At 39.5% G+C, this 26,205-nt stretch overlaps 1 protein-coding gene across 3 annotated transcripts in view; it reads left to right on the forward strand.

Annotated features, from left to right (window-relative positions):
• Positions 1–26,205, forward strand: part of LOC124612403 (cysteine-rich protein 2-binding protein) — a 227,325-nt gene that overhangs the window by 147,377 nt on the left and 53,743 nt on the right. For all 3 annotated transcript variants that reach the window (XM_047140588.1, XM_047140587.1, XM_047140589.1), the window contains exons 8-10: positions 9,645–9,751; positions 20,286–20,491; positions 23,743–23,924. In XM_047140588.1, the coding sequence (XP_046996544.1) occupies positions 9,645–9,751; positions 20,286–20,491; positions 23,743–23,924 (495 nt within the window). The remainder of the gene's footprint in view (positions 1–9,644; positions 9,752–20,285; positions 20,492–23,742; positions 23,925–26,205) is intronic.

Raw genomic sequence — 26,205 nt, forward strand, 5'->3', positions numbered from 1 at the left:
GTCCCCGACAAACCCCCATCCGGACCCCCACAGTGATGCCCATTGGCAAAAGCCTCAAGCTGTGTGACCGAAGCCAACACTGCCTGAAGCTGGGAGCGAAAGGATGCCAACTCAGCCTGCATCCGAACACAGCAGTTGCAGTCCCTATCCATGCTAAAAACTGTTGTGCAAAGAACGTCTGAACTAATCTACAGAGAACACAAACAAATCAACACAAAATTTAAACGGTTATTAAAATACAAGATTGACTAGTAAATGCAGTAATGCTGCTACTTGCGCACTGCTGACACACTGCTCGGCGGCGGAAGGAGACTACGCGATTTTACACTATTCAGGTACTAAAACGCAATGCTACAGCTCTCAAATACTATAATACGCCCGAAATTTATGAATTAAACAATGCAAGTACCAAAAACACGCAAAGAATTTAAGAATTAAACTATGTAAGCTAGGAGTATACGACTTTCTGCTAAGTGGTTCTCTTTTCTCCAAAGGTCTCTTTAATTTTCCTATAGGCAGTAACTATCTTACCCCTAATGAGATAAGCCTCTACATCCTTACATTTGCCCTCTAGCCTTCCCTGCTTAGCCATTTTGCACTTCCTGTCGATCTCATTCTTGAGATGTTTGTGTTCCTTTTTGCCTTCTTCATTTATTGCATTTTTATATTTTCTTCTTTCATCAATTAAGTACAATATTTCTTCTGTTACCCAAGAATTTCTACTAGCCCTCATGTTTTTACCTACTTGATCCTCTGCTCCCTTCACTACTTCATCCCTCAAAGCTACCCACTATTCTTCTACTGTATTTCTTTCCCCCATTTCTGTCAATTTTGTCCTTATACTCTCCCTGAAACTCTGTACAACCTCTGGTTTAGTCAGTTTATCCAGGTCCCATCTCCTTAAATTCCCACCTTTTTGCAGTTTGTTCAGTTTTAATCTACAGTTCATAACCAATAGATTATGGCCAGAGTCCACATCTGCCCCTGGAAATGTCTTACAATTTAAAACCTGGTTCCTAAATCTCTGTCTTACCATTATATAATCTATCTGAAACCTGTCAGTATCTCCAGGCTTCTTCCATGTATACAACCTTCTTTTATGATTCTTGAACCAAGTGTTAGCTATGATTAAAGTTATGCTCTGTGCAAAATTCTACCAGGCGGCTTCCTCTTTCATTTCTTCCCCGCAATCCATATTCACCTACCACGTTTCCTTCTCTTCCTTTTCCCACTATCGAATTCCAGTCACCCATGACTATTAAATTTTCATCTCCCTTCACTATCTGAATAATTTCTTTTATCTCCTCATACATTTCTTCAATTTCTTCATCATCTGCAGAGCTAGTTGGCATATAAACTTGTACTACTGTAGTAGGTGCGGGCGTCATGTCTATCTTGGCCACAATAATGCGTACCCATATCTGGTACAAGTTAACAGCAATATGTGATGTGGAAGTGATAATAAGCAGATGACCATCTAAATACAGGGTGTACATAAAGTCCGGGAACATTTTCAATTATTTATTGCACAAGAACCAAACATACATATGTCATCTTGAAGAGAAACCCTGAATTTTTTATTTTTTATTTTTTTTTTTTTTTATTTTTTTATTTTTTTTTTTTTTCATGTATACTGCCACAGCGTGGTTTGATAATTTGCCGATAGTCAGTGCTAGTCGCAAACATGGCGAGTTCAGGTTCGGAGCGAGCTTTCTGCGTGTTGGTGTTCAACAAAAACAAGTGTGCCACAGCTGTTCGACGGATGTTTAGAACCAAGTACAGTAAGAAGCCACCAACAAGGAAGGCCATTTACCACTGGCACAACAAATTCATTATGACGTGTTGCTTGTGTGCAGCAAAGTGAAGCGGATGTCCCAGTGTGATTGAAGTGAATGTGGGGCACGTACAAGGAGTCCAAAGAAATTGGTGCGTCGTGCATCCCTTGAACTCGAAATGGCTCCAGTGACTGTATGTAAACTCCTGCGACAGAAGCTGTCTGTGAAACCATTAAAATTGGAGCTAGAGCAGAAACTCAATGACGATGACAAAGACAAGTGTTTTGGGTTTTGTCGCAGTTGCAAAACTTGAATGAGGGTGGGGATGGCATTGCTGATTGCTTAATTTTTAGTGACGAAGCCATTTTTCACAGTAATGGGAAAGTGAACAGGCGTAATTGTTGAATCTGGGGTACAAAGCATTCATATGAATGCATTGAATTTGAGCATGATTCCCGAAAGGTAAATGTTTTTTGTGCCATGCCACATCGAAAATTGTATGGGCCATTCTTCTTCATCAAGAGCACTGTCACTGGATATCCCTACTTGGATATGTTGCAGCAATGGCTGATGCCTCAAATGCAGTTGGACTCGCCGTTCAACTTTTAGCGGGATGGGGCTCCACCCCATTTTTCGGAGCTGCCGCATCGTTGGATCTGCCATGTTGCAGAAGGGGACAGCTGTTTCATGAAATGGCCTCCCCAATCACCAGATCTCACTCTGTGTGACTTTTTTCTGTGGGGACACGCTAAAGATCTGGTGTATGTTCCGCCTCTACCATGTGATGTAGCAGAGCTGCGGGAGAGAATACGGGAAGTGACTAACACAGTCAACAATACCATGCTGGGACAGGTATGGCAAGAATTCGATTACCGTATTGACATCTGCCAGGTCACTCATGGTTCACATATTGAATGTTTTTTAAAAAAAACACTTTGAGTTTCTCTTCAAAATGCAATAAGTATGACATCTGTACAATGTTTAATTCTTGTGCAATAAATAATTGAAAGTGTTGGCGGACTTTACGTACGCCCTATACTTTCAGCATGCATGATTAAATTCTTAGCCAACATTATTACATTTTCCCTAGAGGCACGTGTTGTTATTTCTTGCCAACATTAAAAGAATGAATATATGTGTCATAAATGACCTGGGGAGTAGACAACATTCCATTAGAACTACTGACAGCCTTGGGAGAGCCAGTCTTGAAGAAAACTCTTATCATCTGGTGAGCAAGATGTATAAGACAGGCGAAATACTCTCAGACTTCAAGAAGAATATAATAATTCCAATCCCAAAGAAAGCTGGTGTTGACAGATGTGAAAATTACCGAACTATCAGTTTAATAAGTCACAGCTGCAAAAGACTAAAGCGGATTCTTTCCATATGAATGGAAAAACTGGTAGAAGCTGACCTCGGGGAAGATCAGTTTGGACTCCTTAGAAATATTGGGAGGCAATACTGACCCTATGACTTATCTTAGAAGAAAGATTAAGGAAAGGCAAACCTACGTTTCTAGCATTTGTAGACTCAGAGAAAGCTTTTGACAATGTTGACTGGAATATTCTCTTTCAAATTCCGAAGGTGGCAGGGGTAAAATACAGGGAGCGAAAGGCTATTTACAATTTGCACAGAAACCAGATGGCAGTTACAAGAGTCGAAGGGCACGAAAGGGAAGCAGCGGTTAGGAAGGGAGTGAGACAGGGCTGTTGCCTCTCCTCGATGTTATTCAATCTGTATATTGAGCAAGCTTAAAGGAAACAAAAGAAAAATTCAGAGTAGGAATTAAAATCCATGGAGAAGAAATAAAAACTTGTAATTCTGTCAGAGATAGCAAAGGACTTGGAAGAGCAGTTGAACAGAATGGACAGTGTCTTGAAAGGAAGATATAAGATGAACATCAACAAATGCGAAACGAGGATAATGGAATGTAGTCGAATTAAGTCGGGTGATGCTGAGGGAATTAGATTAGGAAATGAGACACTTAAAGTAGTAAAGGAGTTTTGTTATTTGGGGAGCAAAATAACTGATGATGGTCGAAGTAGAGAGGATATAAAATGTAGACTGGCAATGGCAAGGAAAGTTTCTGAAGAAGAGAAATTTGTTAACATCGAGTACAGATTTAAGTGTCAGGAATTCATTTCTGAAAGTATTTGTATGGAGTGTAGCCATGTATGGAAGTGAAACATGGACAATAAACAGTGTGGACAAGAAGAGAATAGAATCTTTCGAAATGTGATGCTACAGAAAAACGCTGAAGATTACATGGGTAGATCACATAACTAATGAGGAGGTATTAAATAGAATTGGGGAGAAGAGGAGTTTGTGGCACAACTTGACCAGAAGAAGGGATTGGTTGGTAGGACATGTTCTGAGGCATCAAGGGATCACCAATTTAGTATTGGAGGGCAGCGTGGAGGGTAAAAATTGTAGAGGGAGACCAAGAGATGAATACACTAAGCAGATTCAGAAGGATGTGGGTTGCAGTAGGTACTGGGAGATGAAGAAGCTTGGACAGGATAGTGTAGCATGGAGAGATGCATCAAACCAGTCTCAGGACTGAAGACAACAACAACAACAACAACAACAACAACAAATGGTTGTCAAAGGCAAACATACAATAAATAAACTAAAATCTTAAAAATGACATCATCCTTTGAAAAATGAAACACAGTGGGTGTGATAAATTAAAATTATAATGACTTGGAAATGAGTGGTGTCAATCACTTATCAGCCTCAAGGACCATCAATATTCGCAGGCTTCATTACTGTCATACATCCAGAGATTCTGGATGTGCCAGTTTTGAGACATATAACACAAAAGATAAACTTTGGTTTTAGTGTGTTCTGTTGCTTCAATAAGGTTGGAATGCCCACTTTGCAGGCAATTCACTTGCTGTGAGGCTGTATGGGCAATATTGTTTGAAATCATCATTTGCAGTTATTGCTGAATGGCATTGTTAGGTGTGTTCAGTGAAGTTTTCATTGCAATGAAAACAAATTTGAGCAACTGTGCAGAGTTGTGTGTAATGAACTTCTGTTCTCCTAAGTGTTAATTTAAATCAATTGCATTTGTTGCATGATCAGTGAATATTAATGTATGTAAACAAACACAGAAATTTTTTATGTAATTAAACAACTTTTTATGGCAGGGAAACAATTTATTTAGTAAATTAGGCCGATAAAAGAACAACAGAAAATAACATAAATGACAGGACGTGTGTGCTCTCTCTCTCTCTCTCTCTCTCTCTCTCTCTCTCTCTCTCTCTCTCTGTCTCTCTCTCTACGATCAAATAAACCAATGATTCCAGTTTCAGAAAACTTGTATGATTTATTCAAGAGAAAAAGCATCACAAATTGAGCAAGTCAGTAGCACATTGGTTCATTCTGGCCCTTATGCAAGCACTTATTCAGCTTGGCATTGATTGATAGAGTTGTTGTGTGTCCTGCTGAGGGATATCACGTCAAATTCTGTCCAATTTGTGAGTTAGATCATCAGAATCCTTAGCTGGTTGGAGGGCCCTGCCCATAATGCTCCAAATATTCTCAGTTTGGGGGGTGGGGGGTCATCCAGCGACATTGCTGACCAAGGTAGGGTTGGGTAAGCACAAAGACAAGTGATAGAAACTCTCACTGTGTGTGGGCGGGCATTATATTGCTGAAAAGTGAGTCCAGGATGGCTTACCATGAAGGACAACAAAACAGAGTGTAGAAGATCATTGATGTACTACTGTGCTATAAGGGTGCCACGATTGACAGCCAAAGGGTCATGCAATGAAAAGAAATGGCAGCCCAGATCATCACTTGCTTGTCAGATTGTGTGGCAGGCAACTGTCAGGTTAGTATCCAACCACTGTCTGGGGCATCTACAGAGGTGTATTTGCTGGTCATTGGGGCTCATTTCGAAGCAAGACTCCTCACTGAAGACATTCTATCCCAGTTAATGAGATTCCAGGCTGAAGACGTGTCTGGAGATGCTTTGGGCAGCATTACAGTCTTGTATATTGATAGGCAAAAATACTTGAAAATGACAACAAATCTGCTAGAGTTGAATATGTTTTACACTTTTGTTACTACTGAAGAATGAGCCAAACAATTTAATGTAATGAATTTGCTCATCTTATGTGGAAGCAGCAGCTCCCACCATTATGCGGCAGATATCGGAGAAGTTATAGAGGTAGTGTCTTTAACATTCCCTCTTCATTTTAATAATGCATTCCAATGAAGGCAAACTCATATTAGTATTTGTCAGTATCTTTTGAGCTAATCCCGTCGGTGGTTCACATATAAGCTGTCTCATTAATGGAGTGCTATTTATTATTCTCAGGTGTACGCCCATAGAGTTGGAAGACTTAACTGTCTTGTAGGTAACAGTCATCTGCAGACTGGCTAAAATCTGTTTTTCAGAAGATATAACTTATTTGTAGAAATTTTTACATCTTTCTTTGCCTTTTTAACTTAAAATGCACACATTTTGATATTGATAATGTTGAAACAGGAGTCACAAATGAATTTTATATTCAGATACGCAAGTACACAGATGATATTTGTGTTTAATTTTCTCTCAAAGCCAATTTATATGACACACAAACACACATGCCATGTAATATTTGAGAAGTGACAATAGCAGACATTTCTATAATAACGGATTTTTATGCCGGTTTTGGCTACTGCTGCCATCTAGCAGACAAGGTAGAAACTACACAATCTGTCGTCTCCACAGTCATTTGCAGGAGTCATAAATATGTGTTCTATTAGTCTTTTCCTATTGTTTGCCCCATATGCTTTCAACACACTATATTGAACATACCTCCTCCTTCCCCTCTCTGTCTGTCCACCTCTTCCTCCCTCTGTCTGTCCTCCTCATTCTCCCACCTCTATCTGTGTGTCTCCATCTTTTCATCTCTGTCTTTGTATTTTCCTCCACCTTTCTTTCTGACCCTATCTTCCTCCCCTTGACTCTGACAATATTCTCCTCCCCCTCTTGCTTTCCAGCCTAACCACTACCCTGGTACACTTTTCACCTGCCTCATGCATCCCCCCCCCCCCCCCCCCCCCTCTGTCCACTTCCTCCTCACCCTTGCTCTGTGCATCCCCTCCTCTTTGCGTCTCGACCTGTCCCCAACTATGCTTATTGGCAAGTGTAGACCCTGCTGTATAGTTCAATAAAGCAGGCCAATACTACTCCCAGAACACACAAGTCATGCAGGGCAGCCTGTATTTTGGGATGCAGGAAAACATTTCTTGTCCCTGACATGTAAGATACCCTGCAAAGCTGGTTGATTTGGTAGGCTCTTACTGTCCCCACACTACTTGCCTGTCATGCAGGGCATCCTACTCACCAGGGGCTTGGGAAAACACTATAATGGAAAACTTGTTAACTGGCATGACATCATATGTCTCCAGATGCTATGTGTTAATTATCAGTGAATTGAGAGCCTCTATATTTTCATCAACTATCTGGATAAATAGAAATGAATTTCAACAGAGGTGCACAGCAGATTTCCAAGAGGTTTCAGCTAGTGACTGTTGCACTTCGGAAGCTATGCACCGAGTTCATTTTTCCAAACAATAGTTACTCAAATATCAAAGAACTAATAGATACTGAGGATTAGCAGCATTAAGCAGCCCCACAGAGGAGCCCTGGGACTGCCAAACCCGTACCCAGTCAAGACTGACCAACATGCCTGTAGTGGTTGCCATCTGCAGAACTAAGGTGCATGTGCAGTTCATCAAATCTACGGCTGGAAGCAGGGACAGCATTTCACTAGTACCTACCCTCTACATATCTATTGCCTTCTTCCTAGTCATCATCTCTTTTGTATTTCTTTTGCTCTTTCTGCCCTCCTGCTGCATATTTACCTCTGCCCTTCACTCTAATTATGTTTGTAGGTCACACACACATTTCCTTAACATTATGTGCCTTACCCCCTGCCACAGTTTTCTTCATTATTTGTTCCTCTCTAGCCATCCTCCCAATCCTCCTTCATTGTATACTTTTGCTTGCACCTAAGTGAGTTAAATCAACCCCTGTAATTATATTCCCATCCCCTTCAGTCTCTTACACCTTCTAACTGTGGCCAACCATCTCTTCCATACCACTCTAATCTATTCAAGAGAACCAGCAGTGTTGGGTGAATGTAACTGGTTGGTTGGTTGGGGGAGGGTTAAACAGACTAAACAGAGAGATCACCACACTCCTAATAAAGAGGTGTGTCATCTGAAGTTAGTGATGTAAGCCATAAGTATGCAGGAGTAGTAAAATTGAGGCATTTGCAAGTTGTCTGTCAGATTAAAACTGTGTTCTGGTCTGGGACCTTTGCATTTTGCAGGCAAGTGCTATATGTACTGACTGAGCTGTCTAAGCATGACTCTCGACCTGCCCTCATGACTTTACTGCTGCAAGTACTTCATCTACCTTCCAAATTTCACAGCTCTCTGCACACCATGCAGGACTAGTAGTCCTGGAAGGAATGATATTGTGGAGACATGACTTATTCACAGTTTGGGGAATGTTTCCAGAATCAATTTTTAGTCTGTAGTACTCGCCGTCGAAAGACAAAGGTCCCATATTTGAACACACATTCGTAATCTGCCAGGAATTTTCATTGGATTACATTCGTTGTCATCATACAGGCCCATCAGTGTGTGATTGTCTGGGTGCCATGGGTACTCAAAATGATCACTTCTGGTTTGCAGCACTTGGACATCAGTCATTACATTTCTGACATGTTATGGGCAGTGGCCATGCCTTATGCTGTCTCCATCTACCTTCATACAGAAAGCGTTAGACTGTTACCTTGCCCAGAACTTTCTTCAGATTGCTCATCCAGGGTTTCTGAAAGACAGACCTGCCACCACTTTCCAGCCACTATGATTGATGAACTGTGGGATAGAGTTGAAGCAGAATGAAATGATGTATCCACATGTGTCAGCCAAGCACAGTTCAACTCGATGCCCAGCTGAGCTACAGGCAGTGTTGCTGAGCGGAGGTGGCAGCCCTGTGTACTAAATTTTGCACCACGATACCCCAAGTCACCTATGTATTTGATGCTACTGGAGGTGGCACGCCCCTCTGAACTAAGTTTTGCATCCTGATATGTCAAGTCACCTATGTATTTAATCTTGTGTTATTCTTACTATGTGGTATATGAACAGTAGGTATATTTTTTTTAATTGCTGTCCTTCTTGGTGTTGCAATTGTAATGGCTGGCAGTGTAGTTACTGATGTACTTTTGTGAACAAATTTGTCTAATTGAGTAACCTGTTGCGCATGTCATTTATCCTAAGGTCCAATCCTCACACTCCTAGCTGTTTTACTGATCTACTTGTTCACCCGTAATGTTTATGAAAATAATGGCAGTCACATCCTCTTACCTTATTATTCCTTCACAACTGAATGATAGGATGATTCTCTGAACATTCAAAATTGTATTGTGCTTACTTTTATTTTACATGTTGTAAGATAGATTTTAAGGTAATCAATAGTAGATAATGGCAACATTACACTGAAACAGCTAGGTGACCTTCACAAATAAAAACATTGTTCTTAATTACTCTTGGTTATTTCCACAAGCATTCTAGTGTGATAGGAAATTGGTTAAACATTTCAACTGGATAATAATAGATGTGCCAAAAGGAAAATGGTCTTACTTGAAACAAAATACCAGTGGATGTCTGTCTTCATATCCGAATTTCACAACATTTTATTAATAGCTATCAAGTTTTTGATCCCATGTGTATGCTACACAGGAGAAACAAGTTAAATGTGCATATATTTTTATCCTACTGTTCTTAGATTGTAAATTTAGTGATGCATTGCTTGAGACACACTATTACTGATAGTAATGTACTGTGAAAATGTTGCAGGTTCCATCTTCTAGTGATTCTGTTTGTCTGTCGGTGGAAGAATCTTTCTTAGTGAAGTTGGTGGGTTCAAGTCTGCTCAAACCATTTTACAGCCCATATACTAAAAGGTAAAATTATTATTTTTTATTTTGGTTTGACGTGCTTATGAGCACGTGAAATAACTTGTATGTCTTTCTTTTCTCATTTCTTTCTTTTCAGAAGTATTTCATTCTTTCCCTGTGTTGTTCTCTTTTTGTCTGTCCTTTTTGTGTGCATCTTTTGTTTTCTCCTGGAAGCCCTTGGAACTTTTTACTTTTGCTATGAACATTTCTCTTTCCTTATTTCTCCCTCTGTTATTTTTAGCCCCTCATGTTTGTTTTAACTTTTTTGATCCACACAATTGATATTTTTGGGTTTCTGTCGAATCAGTTAAAATTTTGTTGTTGTTGTTGTTCTAACCTTTTAAGATGTTCATAGAATACAGCTCTCCCCTTCCTCACCATGTCTAGTATTCACTCTATTCTTTCACAAACTCCTTTCTTACCTCTTAATTTCCATTTTACATTGCCATATTTGACACCTAAGATTCTCCTTACTATTTTTCTTTCTGTTTCATCTAGTTGTTTGGCTGTATTTAACAAAAGACATTCTGGTTTAATACAGTGTTGTAGAGCCAGAGTTTTGCATTTATGGATAGAGATTTTTTTTTGTTATACAATATTTTGTTAATTGAAAAGCCAGTTGCATTTTTCCTGGCTCTGCTAAGTTGGGTGCATTGTTGAAAGCATTTGGTTGTATTATTTGACCTGCATATTTAAATTTTGTAATCTTTTTTTTATTCTTCCCTCCCTCCCTCTCTCTCTCTCTCTCTCTCTCTCTCTCTGTGTGTGTGTGTGTGTGTGTGTGTGTGTGTGTGGTTTTTTTTTTTTTTTTTTTTTTTTTTTTTTTTTTTTTTTTTTTTTTTTTTTTTTTTTTCCAAAATATATACATCGGCTTGCTTCTGAAGCTGCATTGTTGCATATTCTATAAATTGAGCTGCGATGGCAAGATTGTCTGCAAAAGCTGAGCAATCAAATATCAGATTATCTCCTTTTCTCCCAGTTATGATTCTGTAAATTCCATCTTTTATCCTTTTTCTACATTCCCTGATTAAATTTTTTGTATCCAATTGAACAACAGTGGGAATAATCAGTCTCCTTGTCTTATACATTTTGATCTCACAAGTCATTTACATTTACATTTATACTCCGCAAGCCACCCAACGGTGTGTGGAGGAGGGCACTTTACGTGCCACTCTCATTACCTCCCTTTCCTGTTCCAGTCGCGTATGGTTCACAGGAAGAACGACTGTCTGAAAGCCTCCATACGCGCTCGAATCTCTCTAATTTTACATTCGTGATCTCCTTGGGAGGTATAAGTAGGGGGAAGCAATATATTCGATACCTCATCCAGAAACGCACCCTCTCGAAACCTGGCGAGCAACCTACACCTCGATGCAGAACGCCTCTCTTGCAGAGTCTGCCACTTGAGTTTGCTAAACATCTCCGTAATGCTATCACGGTTACCAAATAACCCTGTGACGAAACGCGTCGCTCTTCTTTGGATCTTCTCTATCTCCTCCGTCAACCCGATCTGGTACGGATCCCACACTGATGAGCAATACTTAAGTATAGGTCGAACAAGTGTTTTGTAAGCCACCTCCTTTGTTGATGGACTACATATTCTAAGGACTCTCCAAATGAATCTCAACCTGGCACCCGTCTTACCAACAATTAATTTTATGTGATCATTCCACTTCAAATCGTTCTGCATGCATACTCCCAGATATTTTACAGAAGTAACTGCTACCAGTGTTTGTTCCGCTATCATATAATCATACAATAAAGGATCCTTCTTTCTATGTATTCGCAATACATTACATTTGTCTATGTTAAGGGTCAGTTGCCACTCCCTGCACCAAGTGCCTATCCGCTGCAGATCTTCCTGCATTTCACTACAATTTTCTAATGCTGCAACTTCTCTGTGTACTACAGCATCATCCGCGAAAAGCCGCATGGAACTTCTGACACTATCTACTAGGTCATTTATATATATTGTGAAAAGTAATGGTCTCATAACACTCCCCTGTGGCACGCCAGAGGTTACTGTAACGTCTGTAGACGTCTCTCCATTGATAACAACATGCTGTGTTCTGTTTGCTAAAAACTCTTCAATCCAGCCACACAGCTGGTCTAATATTTCGTAGGCTCTTACTTTGTTTATCAGCGACAGTGCGGAACTGTATCGAACGCCTGTATCGGAAGTCAAGGAAAATAGCATCTACCTGGGAGCCTGTATCTAATATTTTCTGGGTCTCATGAACAAATAAAGCGAGTTGGGTCTCACACGATCGCTGCTTCTGGAATCCATGTTGATTCCTACAGAGTAGATTCTGGGTTTCCAAAAACGACATGATACGCGAGCCAAAAACATGTTCTAAAATTCTACAACAGATCGACGTCAAAGATAAAGGTCTATAGTTTTGCGCATCTGCTCGATGGCCCTTCTTGAAGACTGGGACTACCTGTGTCCTTTTCCAATCATTTGAACCTTCCGTTCCTCTAGAGACTTGCGGTACACGGCTGTTAGAAGGGGGGCAAGCTCTTTCGCGTACTCTGTGTAGGATCGAATTGGTGTCCCGTCAGGTCCAGTGGACTTTCCTCTGTTGAGTGATTCCAGTTGCATTTCTATTCCTTGGACACTCATTTCGATGTCGGCCATTTTTTTGTTTGTGCGAGGATTTAGAGAAGGAACTGCAGTGCGGTCTTCCTCTGTGAAACAGCTTTGGAAAAAGGTGTTTAGTATTTCAGCTTTACGCATGTCATCCTCTGTTTCAATGCCATCAACATCCCAGAGTGTCTGTATATGCTGTTTCGAGCCACTTACTGATTTAACGTAAGACCAGAACTTCCTAGGATTTTCTGTCAAGTCGATACATAGAATTTTACTTTCGAATTCACTGAACGCTTCACGCATAGCCCTCCTTATGCTAACTTTGACATCGTTTAGCTTCTGTTTGTCTGAGAGGTTTTGGCTGCGTTTACACTTGGAGTGAAGCTCTCTTTGCTTTTGCAGTAGTTTCCTAACTTTGTTGTTGAACCACGGCGGGTTTTTCCCGTCCCTCACAGTTTTACTTGGCACGTACCTGTATAAAACGCATTTTATGATTGCCTTAAACTTTTTCCATAAACACTCAACATTTGTCAGTGTCGGAACAGAAATTTTCGTTTTGATCTGTTAGGTAGTCTGAAATCTGCCTTCTATTACTCTTGCTAAACAGATAAACCTTCCTCCCTTTTTTTATATTCCTATTAACTTCCATATTCAGGGATGCTGCAACAGCCTTATGATCACTGATTCCATGTTCTACACTTACAGAGTCGAAAAGTTGGGATCTGTTTGTTATCAGTAGGTCCAAGATGTTATCTCCACGAGTCTGTTCTCTGTTTAATTACTTGAGGTAATTTTTGGATAGCGCACTCAGTATAATGTCACTCGATGCTCTGTCCCTACCACTCGTTCTAAACATTTGAGTGTCCCAGTCTATATCTGGTAAATCGAAATCTTTATTTATTTTTATTTATTTATGCATTTATTTTACCTGGCAAGATTAGGGCCTTCAGGCCCTCTCTTACACCTAACCAGGCATACTCAGATTCAACAAATTTCAGTGTCTACAGAAAATTAGGACATATAACATGTTATACAGTATTAATGTTAAAGAAAAAAAATAGAGATTATAAAAGTAGTACAATGATAACAATCAAAAAATAATTATAACAATCAAGAATAATAAAAATAATAATAATAATGATAATAATAATAATAATAATAATGACTATGTATATGAAAGTAAACATATTTTTCTTTTATGAGTGTCAGTCCTATTGCTAGTTGGGAATTTACTCGTTATATTCTTGCAGCTTGTGAGTTATTCTCATCAAGCAGAGACATAAGACGATGGAATGGGGTGAAAGAGATATAGAAGAGGTAGATAGGTTAGAGGAAGAGAAATAGAATGGTAAAATTCGAAGCTATGATGGAGAGGAGAAAGAAAAAGATGAGGGGGGGCACAACAATGGTGGCTATACCGTCCCTAATATGTAAGTCTTAAGTTCCCTCTTGAATGTTGAGTGGTTTTGGATAAGACGCAGATCACAGGGGAGCGCGTTCCATAGTCGTATGGCTGAGATGGAGAATGACACGGAGAAAGATTTTGTGTTATGTAAAGGTACAGCCAAGATGCTAGACGTATCCGATCTGGTATTGCGGTTGTGGAATGATGATAGGTGTTTAATGTGAGAAGATAAGTATTGGGGGCACCAGTGGCTAAGAAATCGATGAAGTAAGCACATCGTGTGGAGATCGCGTGCCTTATGTGGGCGTATCCAACCTAGCTGGGAGTATGAAGGACTGATATGATCATACAACCGTATATTGCACACGTATCTAACGCAAGCATTCATCACTAGCTCGAGGCATCTCAAATTTTCATTATTTGTGCCATGTTGAACTACATCACAGTAGTAAAGATTAGGCAAGACTAGTGTTTGGACTAATTTTTGTTTAACATGGGTTGGAAATATTTTTCTAAATTTTTGAATTGCATGTAGGGAGGAGAGCGATTTCCGGCAAGCTGTGACTGTTTGTTCTTCCCAGTTTAGGTGTTCATCCAAGATTATTCCAAGGTCTTTTACTGTTTTTTGGTATGGTAGTTGGGTACCATTGAGGAGTATTTGAGGGACTGTTTCGCGAAAGTATCGACTGATTAACTTTGGATGAGATATAAGTATGACCTGGGATTTCTTGGGGTTTAGTTTCAGACCTAGGTTCTGTGCCCATCGAGAAACAGAGCAAAGATCTGCGTTCATACTCGCTACTGCGTCAGCAATGTTCTTGGGGCTTGCACTTATGTACAGTTGGATGTCGTCGGCATATAGATGGTAGTTGCAGGAGTGAATCACTGAAGAAATATCATTAATGTACAGTGAGAAGAGTAATGGACCAAGGACGGAGCCTTGGGGAACTCCAGAGCGCACGTTTTTCCATGATGACTTTTCCGACCCACAAATGACTTGTTGCCTTCTGTTTTTGAGGTAGCTGTCGAACCAGTGTATTGCGCTGTTTGAGAAATTCAGCTGCTTCATTTTAATTAGTAATACATCAAAGTCAACTGTATCAAAAGCCTTGCTAAAATCAAGCAGTGTTAGGATGGTAGCTTCACGTCTGTCCATAGCATGTTTAATGTCATCAGTTACTTTGATTAATGCAGTTGCTGTACTATGGTGCTTTTGAAAGCCTGACTGATATTTGTCGTGGATGTTATGAGTTTTGAGGTAATCCGTCAGCTGTTCATGGACGATGTGTTCTAGGGCTTTAGATATTGCAGGAAGTATGCTGATCGGCCTGTAGTCACCTGGCGACTTAGGGTTGTCAGTCTTGGGTATAGGTTGAATTAAGCTTTGCTTCCACTCAGTAGGATATGTACTACTGACAAGAGACAGGTTGAAGATGTCTGTGATAACTGGGGTAATAGTGTTTACGACGTTCTTAATCATGCCAATGCTCACTCCATCATTTCCTACTGCCTCGGAAGAGATTCTCATAATTGCCTTGTGTACTGTGCCGGTAGTGACATGTTTTAGGAAAAACTTGTCTCTCGAGAGATTGATATCTTGGGGCTGGTAATTTGTCGCTGCGTGGCAGTTTACGGTTGTTGAGAAGAAATCGTTTAATTCTTCTGCAGACGCTTGATAAACAGCGTCAGATCTTCGCTTCCCTATACCGAAACTGCGCAGCTTTTTCCACAGTGCAGCAGGTTTTGATATGCCGCATACGACAGAGCGGGCATGTCTGATTTTGGCATTCCTCACGCTTTGCTTGGTTCTATTTCGGAGTTTCCTATAAGCTTCGTACGCCTCGGGAGTTGGGTTACGCTTGAAGGCCCTATGTGCAGCATCACGTTCATTCATTAACTGGCGTAATGCAGTGGTGAGCCACGGAGCGGGAGCTCTCTTTACCTTGACAGTGCATTGAGGAGCATGTTTATCATACAGTGCAATAATTTTGCGACATAATTCCCGAATTTTTCCGTCTAAAGTCGGTTCATTGCTTATATCATGCCAAGGGATGTCTGAGCAATCCTTTTGAAGAGCGTCATGGTTAACATTTTTTAGGTTTCTGTAGGTTACCAGGTGAGATTTTTCTTTGGTAGTATGTACTGAGTAATTTAAGAAAATCACGTCATGAGCAGAGTGTCCTGGAGCGGATGTCTGATTGGCGCGAATTATTTTATCTGGTCGCTTTGTTGCTATTATATCTATGAGTGTATGGCTGTGTGGCGTGTGATGAGTTGGGTCCAGCAGTGTTAAACTCATATCATTGTAGTGGAACAGTCTACTAAGTTTTTTCTGCAGAGGGAGATTTTAACTGTAAGTCGATGTTTGTGTCGCCCATAATGATTATGTGTTCATACAGTGTCACGAGTGAGGACAGGGCAGACTGAAAGGAGGACATAGCACCGACATTTGGAGGTTTATATATTACTCCAATTAGCAGTTTCTGATTTGATGTATTTATTTCGAAAAACAAGAACTCTGCTTCTCCTTCGCCCTTTGCATCCGATGTGCATAGTATAGTAGGTCTCAGATCAGAGCGAATATAGGCACCCACACAACCCCCGCGTCGTGTTTCACGATCTGCCCTTAGGAGAGAGTAACCAGTGATTCGGATAGCGTCGGAAGAAATGTTTGGTTTCAACCAAGTTTCAGAGACGAGGATAATATGGAACAGCGATTGGCAGAACAGGTCACAGAACTCGTCGAAGTGAGCCGTTAGCAACTGAGCGTTTGCGTGGGCCACAAAGAGCCCACCGCCGGAACGGTCTGTCCCATTGTGGCCGCCTGTAGGACCGAGCGCGCTCTGTCTACCTGCTGGCCGGAAGAGGGACAAAAGCTGGATTTCGCGGGGGAAGACATATTTACAGGTGTGTCCAAGGTCGTGACTGACTCAAGCGTCTGTGGGCTAAAGGTGAAAAACAAGCTGGAGCTATCGGAGAAGGGAGCGAAAAGAAAGATGGAAAGTGGCAGTAGTGGTTACGAAAAAGATAGTAGTAGTAGTAGTGGTAGTGACGAGGATGAAAATAACAGATATAGAAAGGCGGTTTTAAGGAGATTCCTGTTAATGGAGAATGTTAATTCCCGTTTGACTGACAATATGAATATAAATGAGCACTTATGATAGGCAACTAAAGAAGCAATATTTATGTGAAACAATTGACTGATTTTAAATAGAGTACTTATGGTACATATAGAAATAACGAAGCAATATTTACGTAAAAAAATGAAAAGAAAGAATAAAAATTAACTTATATTAGACAGAGTAAAATATGAGACTTTGTGTCTCGCGAGATTTCGCTCAGTCTTTCGGTTCGGACATGTTCGTCACCGTTTTCCTCCCTCCTTCCGTCTTGACTACGATCCTGCCATCCTGGGTCCATACATTTTGAAGGCCGAACTGTGTAATCGCAGTGTTCAAAACTTTTAGACTTTCGCGCGTCAGATCTTCCCTCAGGGTAAACCCACTCTTGGCGAGTTTTCTTTTCTGAGCAAACACTTCAGCTCTTTTCCGGTATGACACAAATTTAATTATTATGGGCCTGGGTTTCATCGCACCTGGTATCCTGCGCCCAACACGGTGGCTTCTGTCAATATCGGCCACGTCGATCTGCACACCAAGTTTTTCACGCACGAGGCTAATGGCCAGGTCGTCGGTGTTTTCACGATCGTTTTCAGCTACCCCGAACAAGCGCAAGCTGTTCCTTCGCTGATACTGCTCAATTTCATCGGTGGCCGCAGACAGTTTAGCTTCTAGGTCGGCGGCTTTTTTCTCTTGTGCGGCCAAGGACTTTTTAAGAGACTGGATTTCGGTGCTGTTTCGCCCGACAGACTCTTGCAGTTTGTCCATGACCGCGGCCGTCACAGAGTCCGTGATGGATTGCACTATTACGTCTAGCGTGTCTTTACTGTGCAGCGCCGCACTCACCTGGGACCGGACGAGCTCCCCGATGTCGGGAAGCGAGGCCTCACCTGCCGCCGGAGACCGGACGCCCGCGCTGCCTGCGCCCCTGTAGCCTCGCCTGCTGCCGCTTACTCGTGCTCTTCCCATTTTTCACTCACTTATCACTTATCACTTGTGGTAATCAATGGAGAACAACACACCACGGCAAGTAACACTTGTTTAGTCGGATGTACACGTTGTGGACTGCCGCACTTCTCTGTAACACCTTCAATGAGCGGAAAAACTTGCGAGCCAAAGAAACGCGCGTCACTCAGTGGCCGCCATCTTGCTTCACCTAAGACTATAACATGCTGAGAAAATTTGTGTGAAATGTATTCCAAATTTTCTCTCACTTGTTCTGCCACTAATGCTGCTGAGTTGGGAGGTCGGTAAAAGGAGCCAACTATTAATGTAGCTCGTTGTTGAATGTAACCTCCACCCATAATAATTCACAGGAACTATCCACTTCTACTTCACTACAGGATAAACTACTACTAACAGTGACAAACACGCCACCAATTAATTTTACATAATTTTGTTAATACATTACATTTTAACATAGGTTTACTGGATTCAAGGCTTTGCTCACTTCTTCCATGACCACTCTACAGTCCCTGTATTATTACTAGCATACTCCTTGCTTGTAACAGTGTATGCTATGTCTCTATCCACCACTAGCACTATCCTCATCTCCAGTTTTTGTTTGTCTTTGGAACTGCCATAGATACTGACATGTCCCCATTTTAAACAAATTGGTGCGCTGAGCAATTAGAGGAATCCTTCCTCTTCACTCAACTCTTAAAATGCCTTGTTTGGTTGATTTAAAGTTCTTATTTGTATTCTCTCTATTAATTAATGAGCATTTTAGTAATGTGAGTGCATATTATTATTAACTGATTTTTATTTATTGTTTGTTTTAGTGATTCCTTTTTACTGTTTGCTCCTTTTATATAGGTTGAGTCCTTTTAATTATGTTTGCGGTGGTTATGAAGTCTATATTGCTTACTGTTCGCCGTAAGTTAAAGAATATGTTAATACCATATGCGTTTCGCAGCAGCAAATCTCATTGAGTCTCCTTGCTGGAACTTCTCCATCTGAAATTGCTAAAGATAATTTATTGCTTTACGAAAATCAATCGGTTCAGCCAAGTGCTATGCTGTGTCATGTGTATGGAATGTGGTGTCCAACTTTAGTTCTAAAATTATTTAGGTCTTCGGATAAATATTGTCGATGAATCCCAAAACCGTGTAAAACTGCAGGTTCGCACCGTCAAACCACACAACACTTCTGAACGACTTGCATCTTTGTAATCATTGAATATTTCTTTTGAAATGCTTAAGGGTTATGAACTCTACACACCTGATACTCCTTTTGTGCTTTTATACGTATTTATTTTCTTCAATACCATAAAACATAAATTACTACCTTAATGGCGGCTTCCATCAATTTCCTCTCAATCCGACATAGAACATCTCTCTTCCAATGTCCAACATGGAATAATTATCTCTTTGCCGTAGCTTAATACAGTCTGTATATCTTTGTTATCAAGTTCGCACGGAGATGCTTAGATTCCACGGAGTATTTATCTCTCGCACAGGTATTTTACATTTATCATTGTATTAATAGTCTGTCGCACTTTATTTATGGGTTTTTGCACCACAAAACGCTACATTGAGATTCATTGATAATATTTTCATGATTCAGACCAATTAAAATGAAAGTCTCCACATTTTCCTACAAAATAATTTTAAACTGAAAATTTGTTATTAATAGTATGGAATAATAAAAACTATCATCATCTAGTGGTAAACACTACTTTTTGGAAATACAGTAATTAAAGAAAGTTCTTAGTGTCTCGTGAGCCCAAAACAGTACCACATATGCTCCCAAATCAACTCTGTCTGAACCTTATCAGCTTCCTGGTGGATTATAAATAATATAAGGAGTAGAGTACAACAATTCACACACACACACACACACACACACACACACACACAAACAGAGAGAGAGAGAGAGAGAGAGAGAGAGAGAGAGAGACCGGGGGGGACATAGACCTTCCCATATCACCCTTTCAGTTACACTGTTTTTACCAACTGTTGCACTGTATAAGTCTTCTGTGAACAACTTTTCCTCTGCTTAAGGAATTATTAAATTTTCTGTCACAGTGGACGCAGTTCAGATTCAAAAACAGTCGCACAACAGAAGGTTTCTTAGCAATGCAAGCTGTCTCGTTTTTATTGTTTTGAGGTACTAGATAATAAAGAAACTTTGTTGTTAGTTGTTAAGGGGACAAACATAAAACTGATTTAAAAAAAAAAAAGACAAAGTTTTATGTGCTATATGTGGCACAGCAGAATAGTGATTTGATATCAAGGAGAATTGTTGTAGAAGTTCCAATTGCATGTTTTATTCCACTGTTTGTTTAGTATATTTTTCAGGAAGTTCCTTCAATCGATCTCCTGCCAAAAGAATTTCTTAAAGTACAATTTTCTGTTGTAATATTATTTGACAGGTCTGATTCTAATTGAGTTTTTATTGACACTCTCAATTTCTTTAATACTGTAGAATGATTAAACCATACATTCGTCAAGACTGGGATTCAAAACCTCTCTGGATGAAATTCCTTCAGGAATTGGATGAGAAAACTAACAGAACCAATCCGTCATGGCAGCCACTTCAGTTACATCCTATAGACTACTGTTACATACAGCGTGAGCATGTGCCTGTGATTAATGCTCTGTGTCACGAGTATTTTTATCCTGGAATTGATGGTAAGCTTTAAACAATTTTACATTAATGGAAAAAACGTGTTATCATAATAACTGAGCTAACTGTGAGAATTTCATAATTCCAGTGAAAATCTTGTTAAAATCAAACACTTTGTTAGAATGGAGATGGGTATAAAAAGAACAGCTGTATCAAATGTATATAAAAATGTGTTAGAGCTTGAGTTTTGGAATTTGTAACTCTAATAACTGTATTTAATGTTTTTTTTTTTTCTTCTTCGTCTTCCTGCTCCTGTTCTTGTTCTTGTTCTTGCTGGCACACTCAGAGAGTTTCTTGATTTTGCAGCTGATAAGTAAATATTCTCATATAGAGTTTGTCTTCCTTTCACGCTTCCATATCTTTCGAGCTAAAATCAAAACACTTTTCAGTTATTATTTTAAACTGAAAATTTGTTATTAATAGTATGGAATAATAAAAACTATCATCATCTAGTGATAAACATTACTTTTTGGAAATACATTAATTAAAGAAAGTTCTTAGTGTTTCGTGAACTCAAAACAGTACCACAGCTTTTCCTTTTTCAGTCATCCTGTTCCTACATAAACCTTATTTTGCTATTGTCTGCTTCCGTGTGTATTACATACTAATCTTTGTATCCCTCTCCACTAGACAGCATATGTATAATAAATAGGATCATTCTGAAATTTGTTGTCAGACCGTTGTGTGATCACAGATCTCATATATTCGATGGTAGGTACACAAGGTTCCATTTTTAGTACCAAAATCATACTGTCTCTAATTCAGTCCTGGTGTGGTTGAATGCTCATTTCCTTTTTGCTTCATCATAGTACAAAAATATTTCAGTGTTCCTGCTGTTATTGACCTGACAGTATCACGAGTGGGTATATAGTTCTTTTATTAGCATCCACTGTCTTTTCACCAGATATTGTGTGAGTACACTTTTCCTAGATGAAAACTCATACTTTTACTTAATGCTGTGGTGCTTGTATGATATGGTTGTCCATCTGCACAACATATATACTGACTCACTGACTCAGACTGCCGGCGCATGGTTAGGGACAAATGGAAGAATGGGGTGGTAATGCTCAGCTTCACTCAACTCTGTGGCCGTGTAATGCAAAGCATTGAAAGAGAAGGCTATGTCAAAATGACAGTATGATTACAATCTTTACTTTGGTAGGAATTATCTGGAATATCTTTCCTGGGACACACATTCAAAGCCTCTTCAATTTGTTGCTCCTCTGTATACATAGCTCCTCGTATGCCACATGTGTTCAATCATTTAATGATTTCTTTGTGACAAAACATTTCTGTCAAACTTTGAAGGGTTGTGGAAGGGGAGAGGGGGGGGGGGAGTGTGAGGAAAGGAACCCATACATGGAAACTTCATCCAGTGACTTATGTCAGACTCAACAAAGGAAGTGATTGCCTCATCATGCTGGAATCACATACATCAATGGACTGCAAGTGGCATGTTGTCCACTAATTCCAACAACACTTCATATAGTTATCACTAAGGGGAAGTTAAAGAGGAGGCATGCAGTCATCCAATCAAGTTATCTGATACTGTGGTAACCCATAAATTTATTGTAAACTGTCTTCAATAATCTTGGTTGTAGGTGGCGTGGGTATTCTCTTCTACCCAAATATGACAGTTGTGAATATTGAATACAACTCCACAGGTGAAGGATACCCACCTCCACGAACAATATGTGCATAATAATAATGATGTATGGTGCTGTTCTGCATAAACAAACACACACACACACACACACACACACACACACACACACCAGAATAGTGTGTCAAACGTACTGCTACTACCCTGCCCTCATTGCCACTGAACACAGACAGCTTTTACATGTAAGGGACAGTCAAATGCAAATGAGGCAGATGAGAAAAAAGTAAGTAAACTGTTTATTATTTCAAAAGTAGTAACTGTAACTGTTAATACATTTGTCCCGCTGAGAGACAGGATGGTCAGTGCCTTAATGGAAAAATGTTTACAGTTGCCAATGGAACAATGAGTGTACCAAGATGTGCAGGTCTTCATGTGAAGCAAATTGATGGTCACAAAAGCCTTTCCTCAGCACTTCAGAAGTATGGATATCATACAGGGAGAGATTGAGACTGTGTGGGAGATGCATTGGGGGTTTCCAGTGAAACTTCTGCAGTGTAATAGAAACAACCTTGGCAGCACGTGGGCAGGCATTATCCTGCAACAAAAAAACTGATTCTGTCCCTCAGCATTCCTGAGTGTTTGGACTTGACAGTGCACTTCAATTTTTGCAGAGTGTCCGCATACTGCTGTGTGTTAAATGTGGCACCCTGTTCCAGAAAGTCAGTTAGGAGTGGGCCCTTGAGGTCAAAGAAAAATGTCATCATGATTTTCCCAGAGCTGTCGTGCATGATTTTTTATTTTTTTGGTGGGGGTTAATCTGTGTGCTTCCATTGTTGGCTTCGACTCCTGCTCACCGGCTCAAATTTATGATGCCATATTTCATATCCTGTGACAGTATTGACCACAAAACGATATCCTTCATTATGATACCGTTCCAGGTGATGGAATGATGTTGACATTTTATTCAACTTATACTCCTTCGTCAGACTGTGGGGCACAGATTTTCTGGAACTTCAGATGCTCTGTCATGATGGCATGAGCAATCCCATGACTAATGCCCAAAATAAGCCAGATGTCTTCGATCTTCCACTGTCAGTCATTTCTGATGGCAGTTGCCATTGCATCTTTAACAGAAGGGGTAACGAAATGGGCCTGTCCTAGTGGTTGTATTCTTTCAGTAACACCAGACCTTCTCAAAATCATTTATTCCAAGCAAACATACGTACACGTGACATACTGTGTTCGCCATAAACAGCGGACATTCGGGCATGAATTTCACGTCCTGGCACTCCCTCTGCAGCCAAAAATTCCACTAGACTTGACCAGTCCTGTTTCTTATCTTCAATATTGAAGTCGGCCATGACATGCTTGTTATATAGTCTGTCTTGTTTTCATTTGACTGCCCTTCGTACATAGTATGGATTTGCAAAAACTTTTCAGTTTCCCACTGTCACTTTCGCTGACACTGCCTTTCACATTTAGAAAAGTAATGAGCTCATTACATGCTGAAATCTCTGAATGAATGTTGAATGTGTATCTTAATTCTGAATGGTAACTACCGTTTTATGAGAGGAGTGAAAAAAATTATCTTCGAAGTATGTATGTTCTCTGTGTCTCTTGGTGTATTAATTATGATCCAATTTCATTTCACAGTTTCTGAATGTCTACATTATCCAGAATTCACCTGTGTTGTGCTTTACAAGAAGCTTATAGTAGGTTTTGCGATAATGGTGCCAGATGTATCTAATGTTGAGGCGTATATTTCATTCATTTTTACAAGACCAGAATGGAGAAAAGCTGGGATTGCAACATTTATGTTATACCATTTAATACAGGTGTGTATGTATTCATTATTACAAGCTTATATGTTGCCACATTTAAGCACTGATGTAAGATGTTTTGATTTATTGTTCACTGAGGAACAAGTGATGTACAAATTCTGTTGCAGCATTTTTGCTCTGTTAGTCTGTGATTTCAAATCACTGTCATCTGTACATCATGTATTTAGATTCAGATTCTTAATTTACCATTGACCAACTGGGGCAGAATAAGCATTTTACATTGATGGCATATTACATTTTCCTTCAGTAGTACCTTAAAACTAAACAAGCCTATTACATAATCAAAATCGAACCTAGAAGTGATAGGATAAACACTAAAATAATAAACCGTTAATCAGTGATGTCACACAATGAAAACCTTAAAAATTGTCAATTGATTTTATATTCATGACTTCTGTTATATCATAAAAAGGATTAACAAGTAACCAGTTTGATAGCTTGCTTCTGAAGCTAGTTATGTGAGCTGACAGAGAAGAAAATGGAGGTTCATTAAATATTCTTCAGCTATTGATTAGATGGGAATTCTCTGTTCTTGCCAGCCTCTGCCTAGTTATATTTAAATTTATTTTTTGTACAGGTGTGGTTGATTGTGTTTCCTGGGTTAACTTAGACTCTACATGAGTTCTTAGAATGTTAACTGCTTTCACCTCTCTCTCTTTTGACAATCCTAGTATAATTTGCTGGTTTTTATCGGAGTTGTAAAGCAGTGTATTTGATTAGAATCAGTTTAGTGCCGCTGCCATTCCATCTTGCATCATATCTTGCAGAACTAATGTGTTCTCATGCTGAGCTAGCAAAGTTGTGTTGTTGGCATAACAAATAACAGAGTTGGGAACACAGTGGGGAAAATCATTGACAGTAATTATAAAAAAGAAGGTCCCAAGGACAGAACCTTATGAGACCCCTGTTCTAACTTCTTGGAGAAGTGAATGCCTGTTTCTGACAAACTGTTTCCTATTGTTTAGGTGTGGTACAATTACTGCCAATGCAGAGCTCTTGTACGTCATAGAATTTGAGATTAGCAAGTAAGGTACAAGAAAGACAATCAGATGGCTTACTTAAAGTACACAAAAAGTGAAGCTTAATTGTTATTCTAAAAAGTTGTTATTACTCATTCACAATTGAGAAAAAATCAGTGGTAGTATTTCTTCCCTTACTGAAACCAAATTGACCACTAGAAAGTAGATTTGCGACTCAAAGTAGTTGTTTAGTTGGTTATAGACAATAGATTCAAATATTTTAGAGAAAATAGGAACTACTGAAACTGGTCAGTAATTTTGAGATTATGCTTGTGCCCTATTTTGTACACTGGAATAACCTTTGATATTTTTAGTATTGTAGGAAATGTGCCAGACTCTAGACACCTGTTAAAAAGAAAGGCCAATAGTTCAATATTATATGCACTGTGTTTCCAATTTTGTAATTGGACAACCAAGAGTACTTCATTTCCTTGGAGTTTGAGAACCATGACACAACTTTTTTGAACTCAGTGGGTGTGATTGTCCTCCTTTTAAATCTGTAGTTGCAAAGTTGATGTTGTTTAAGTAAATCAGTTGCATTAGTATTTGCATTAATTAGGAGCACCTTCAATGTGCCTTTCGTACACTGTTCTTTTTTCCAGTCTAAGCTTAATTCTGTGCGTTGTCTTACATTCAACATAAGCTTTTGCGCAATTCATTGTTCTGCTCAGTTCCATATTTAGGAGACGTTTTATACGTATGGTACAAAGACATCATATTTTGCCTAATATTGGTAAGTTCATCTGTGTACCACTTAACATTGTTCTTCATAGTTTTGCTTTTATGATTGATTTTTATAAGAGGAGAACAAGTATACCAAAAGTTAAATCAATTTTAAGGAGGTTCTCAAAAACAGTTTCATTTCTACTTATTCTTGTTTGACACTGGTATATAATGTTTCAAGTATTTGAATGAACTGGGAATTTTTTCATCCGGGAGAAAACCGGGGAAAAACCCGGGAATTTTTCGGGATTCCGTGAATTTTTCATTGTTTTAGCTTTCAGTTAAAATTTTTTTTAATTTTGGCTGCAGAATTGATTCTCTAGCAAAGAATGTTATTGTATCCTGCTGCTGGAGAATGATACTGCAGCAATAAAATATAAACGAGAGGGGAAAAAAATAAAACTTTAGTGACAAAGGAAATGTGCAATTTACAACAACAACAAAACCGTGCATGCACAAGCGTTTGCAAATAGCAAAAATATGTCAAAGGCCGTAGGGCGCAGACTGTAATTCTTCGTAACAATAAACTGCAT

This window comes from Schistocerca americana, chromosome 4 (assembly GCF_021461395.2).
Source record: "Schistocerca americana isolate TAMUIC-IGC-003095 chromosome 4, iqSchAmer2.1, whole genome shotgun sequence".
Classification (NCBI taxonomy): Eukaryota; Metazoa; Arthropoda; class Insecta; order Orthoptera; family Acrididae; genus Schistocerca; species Schistocerca americana.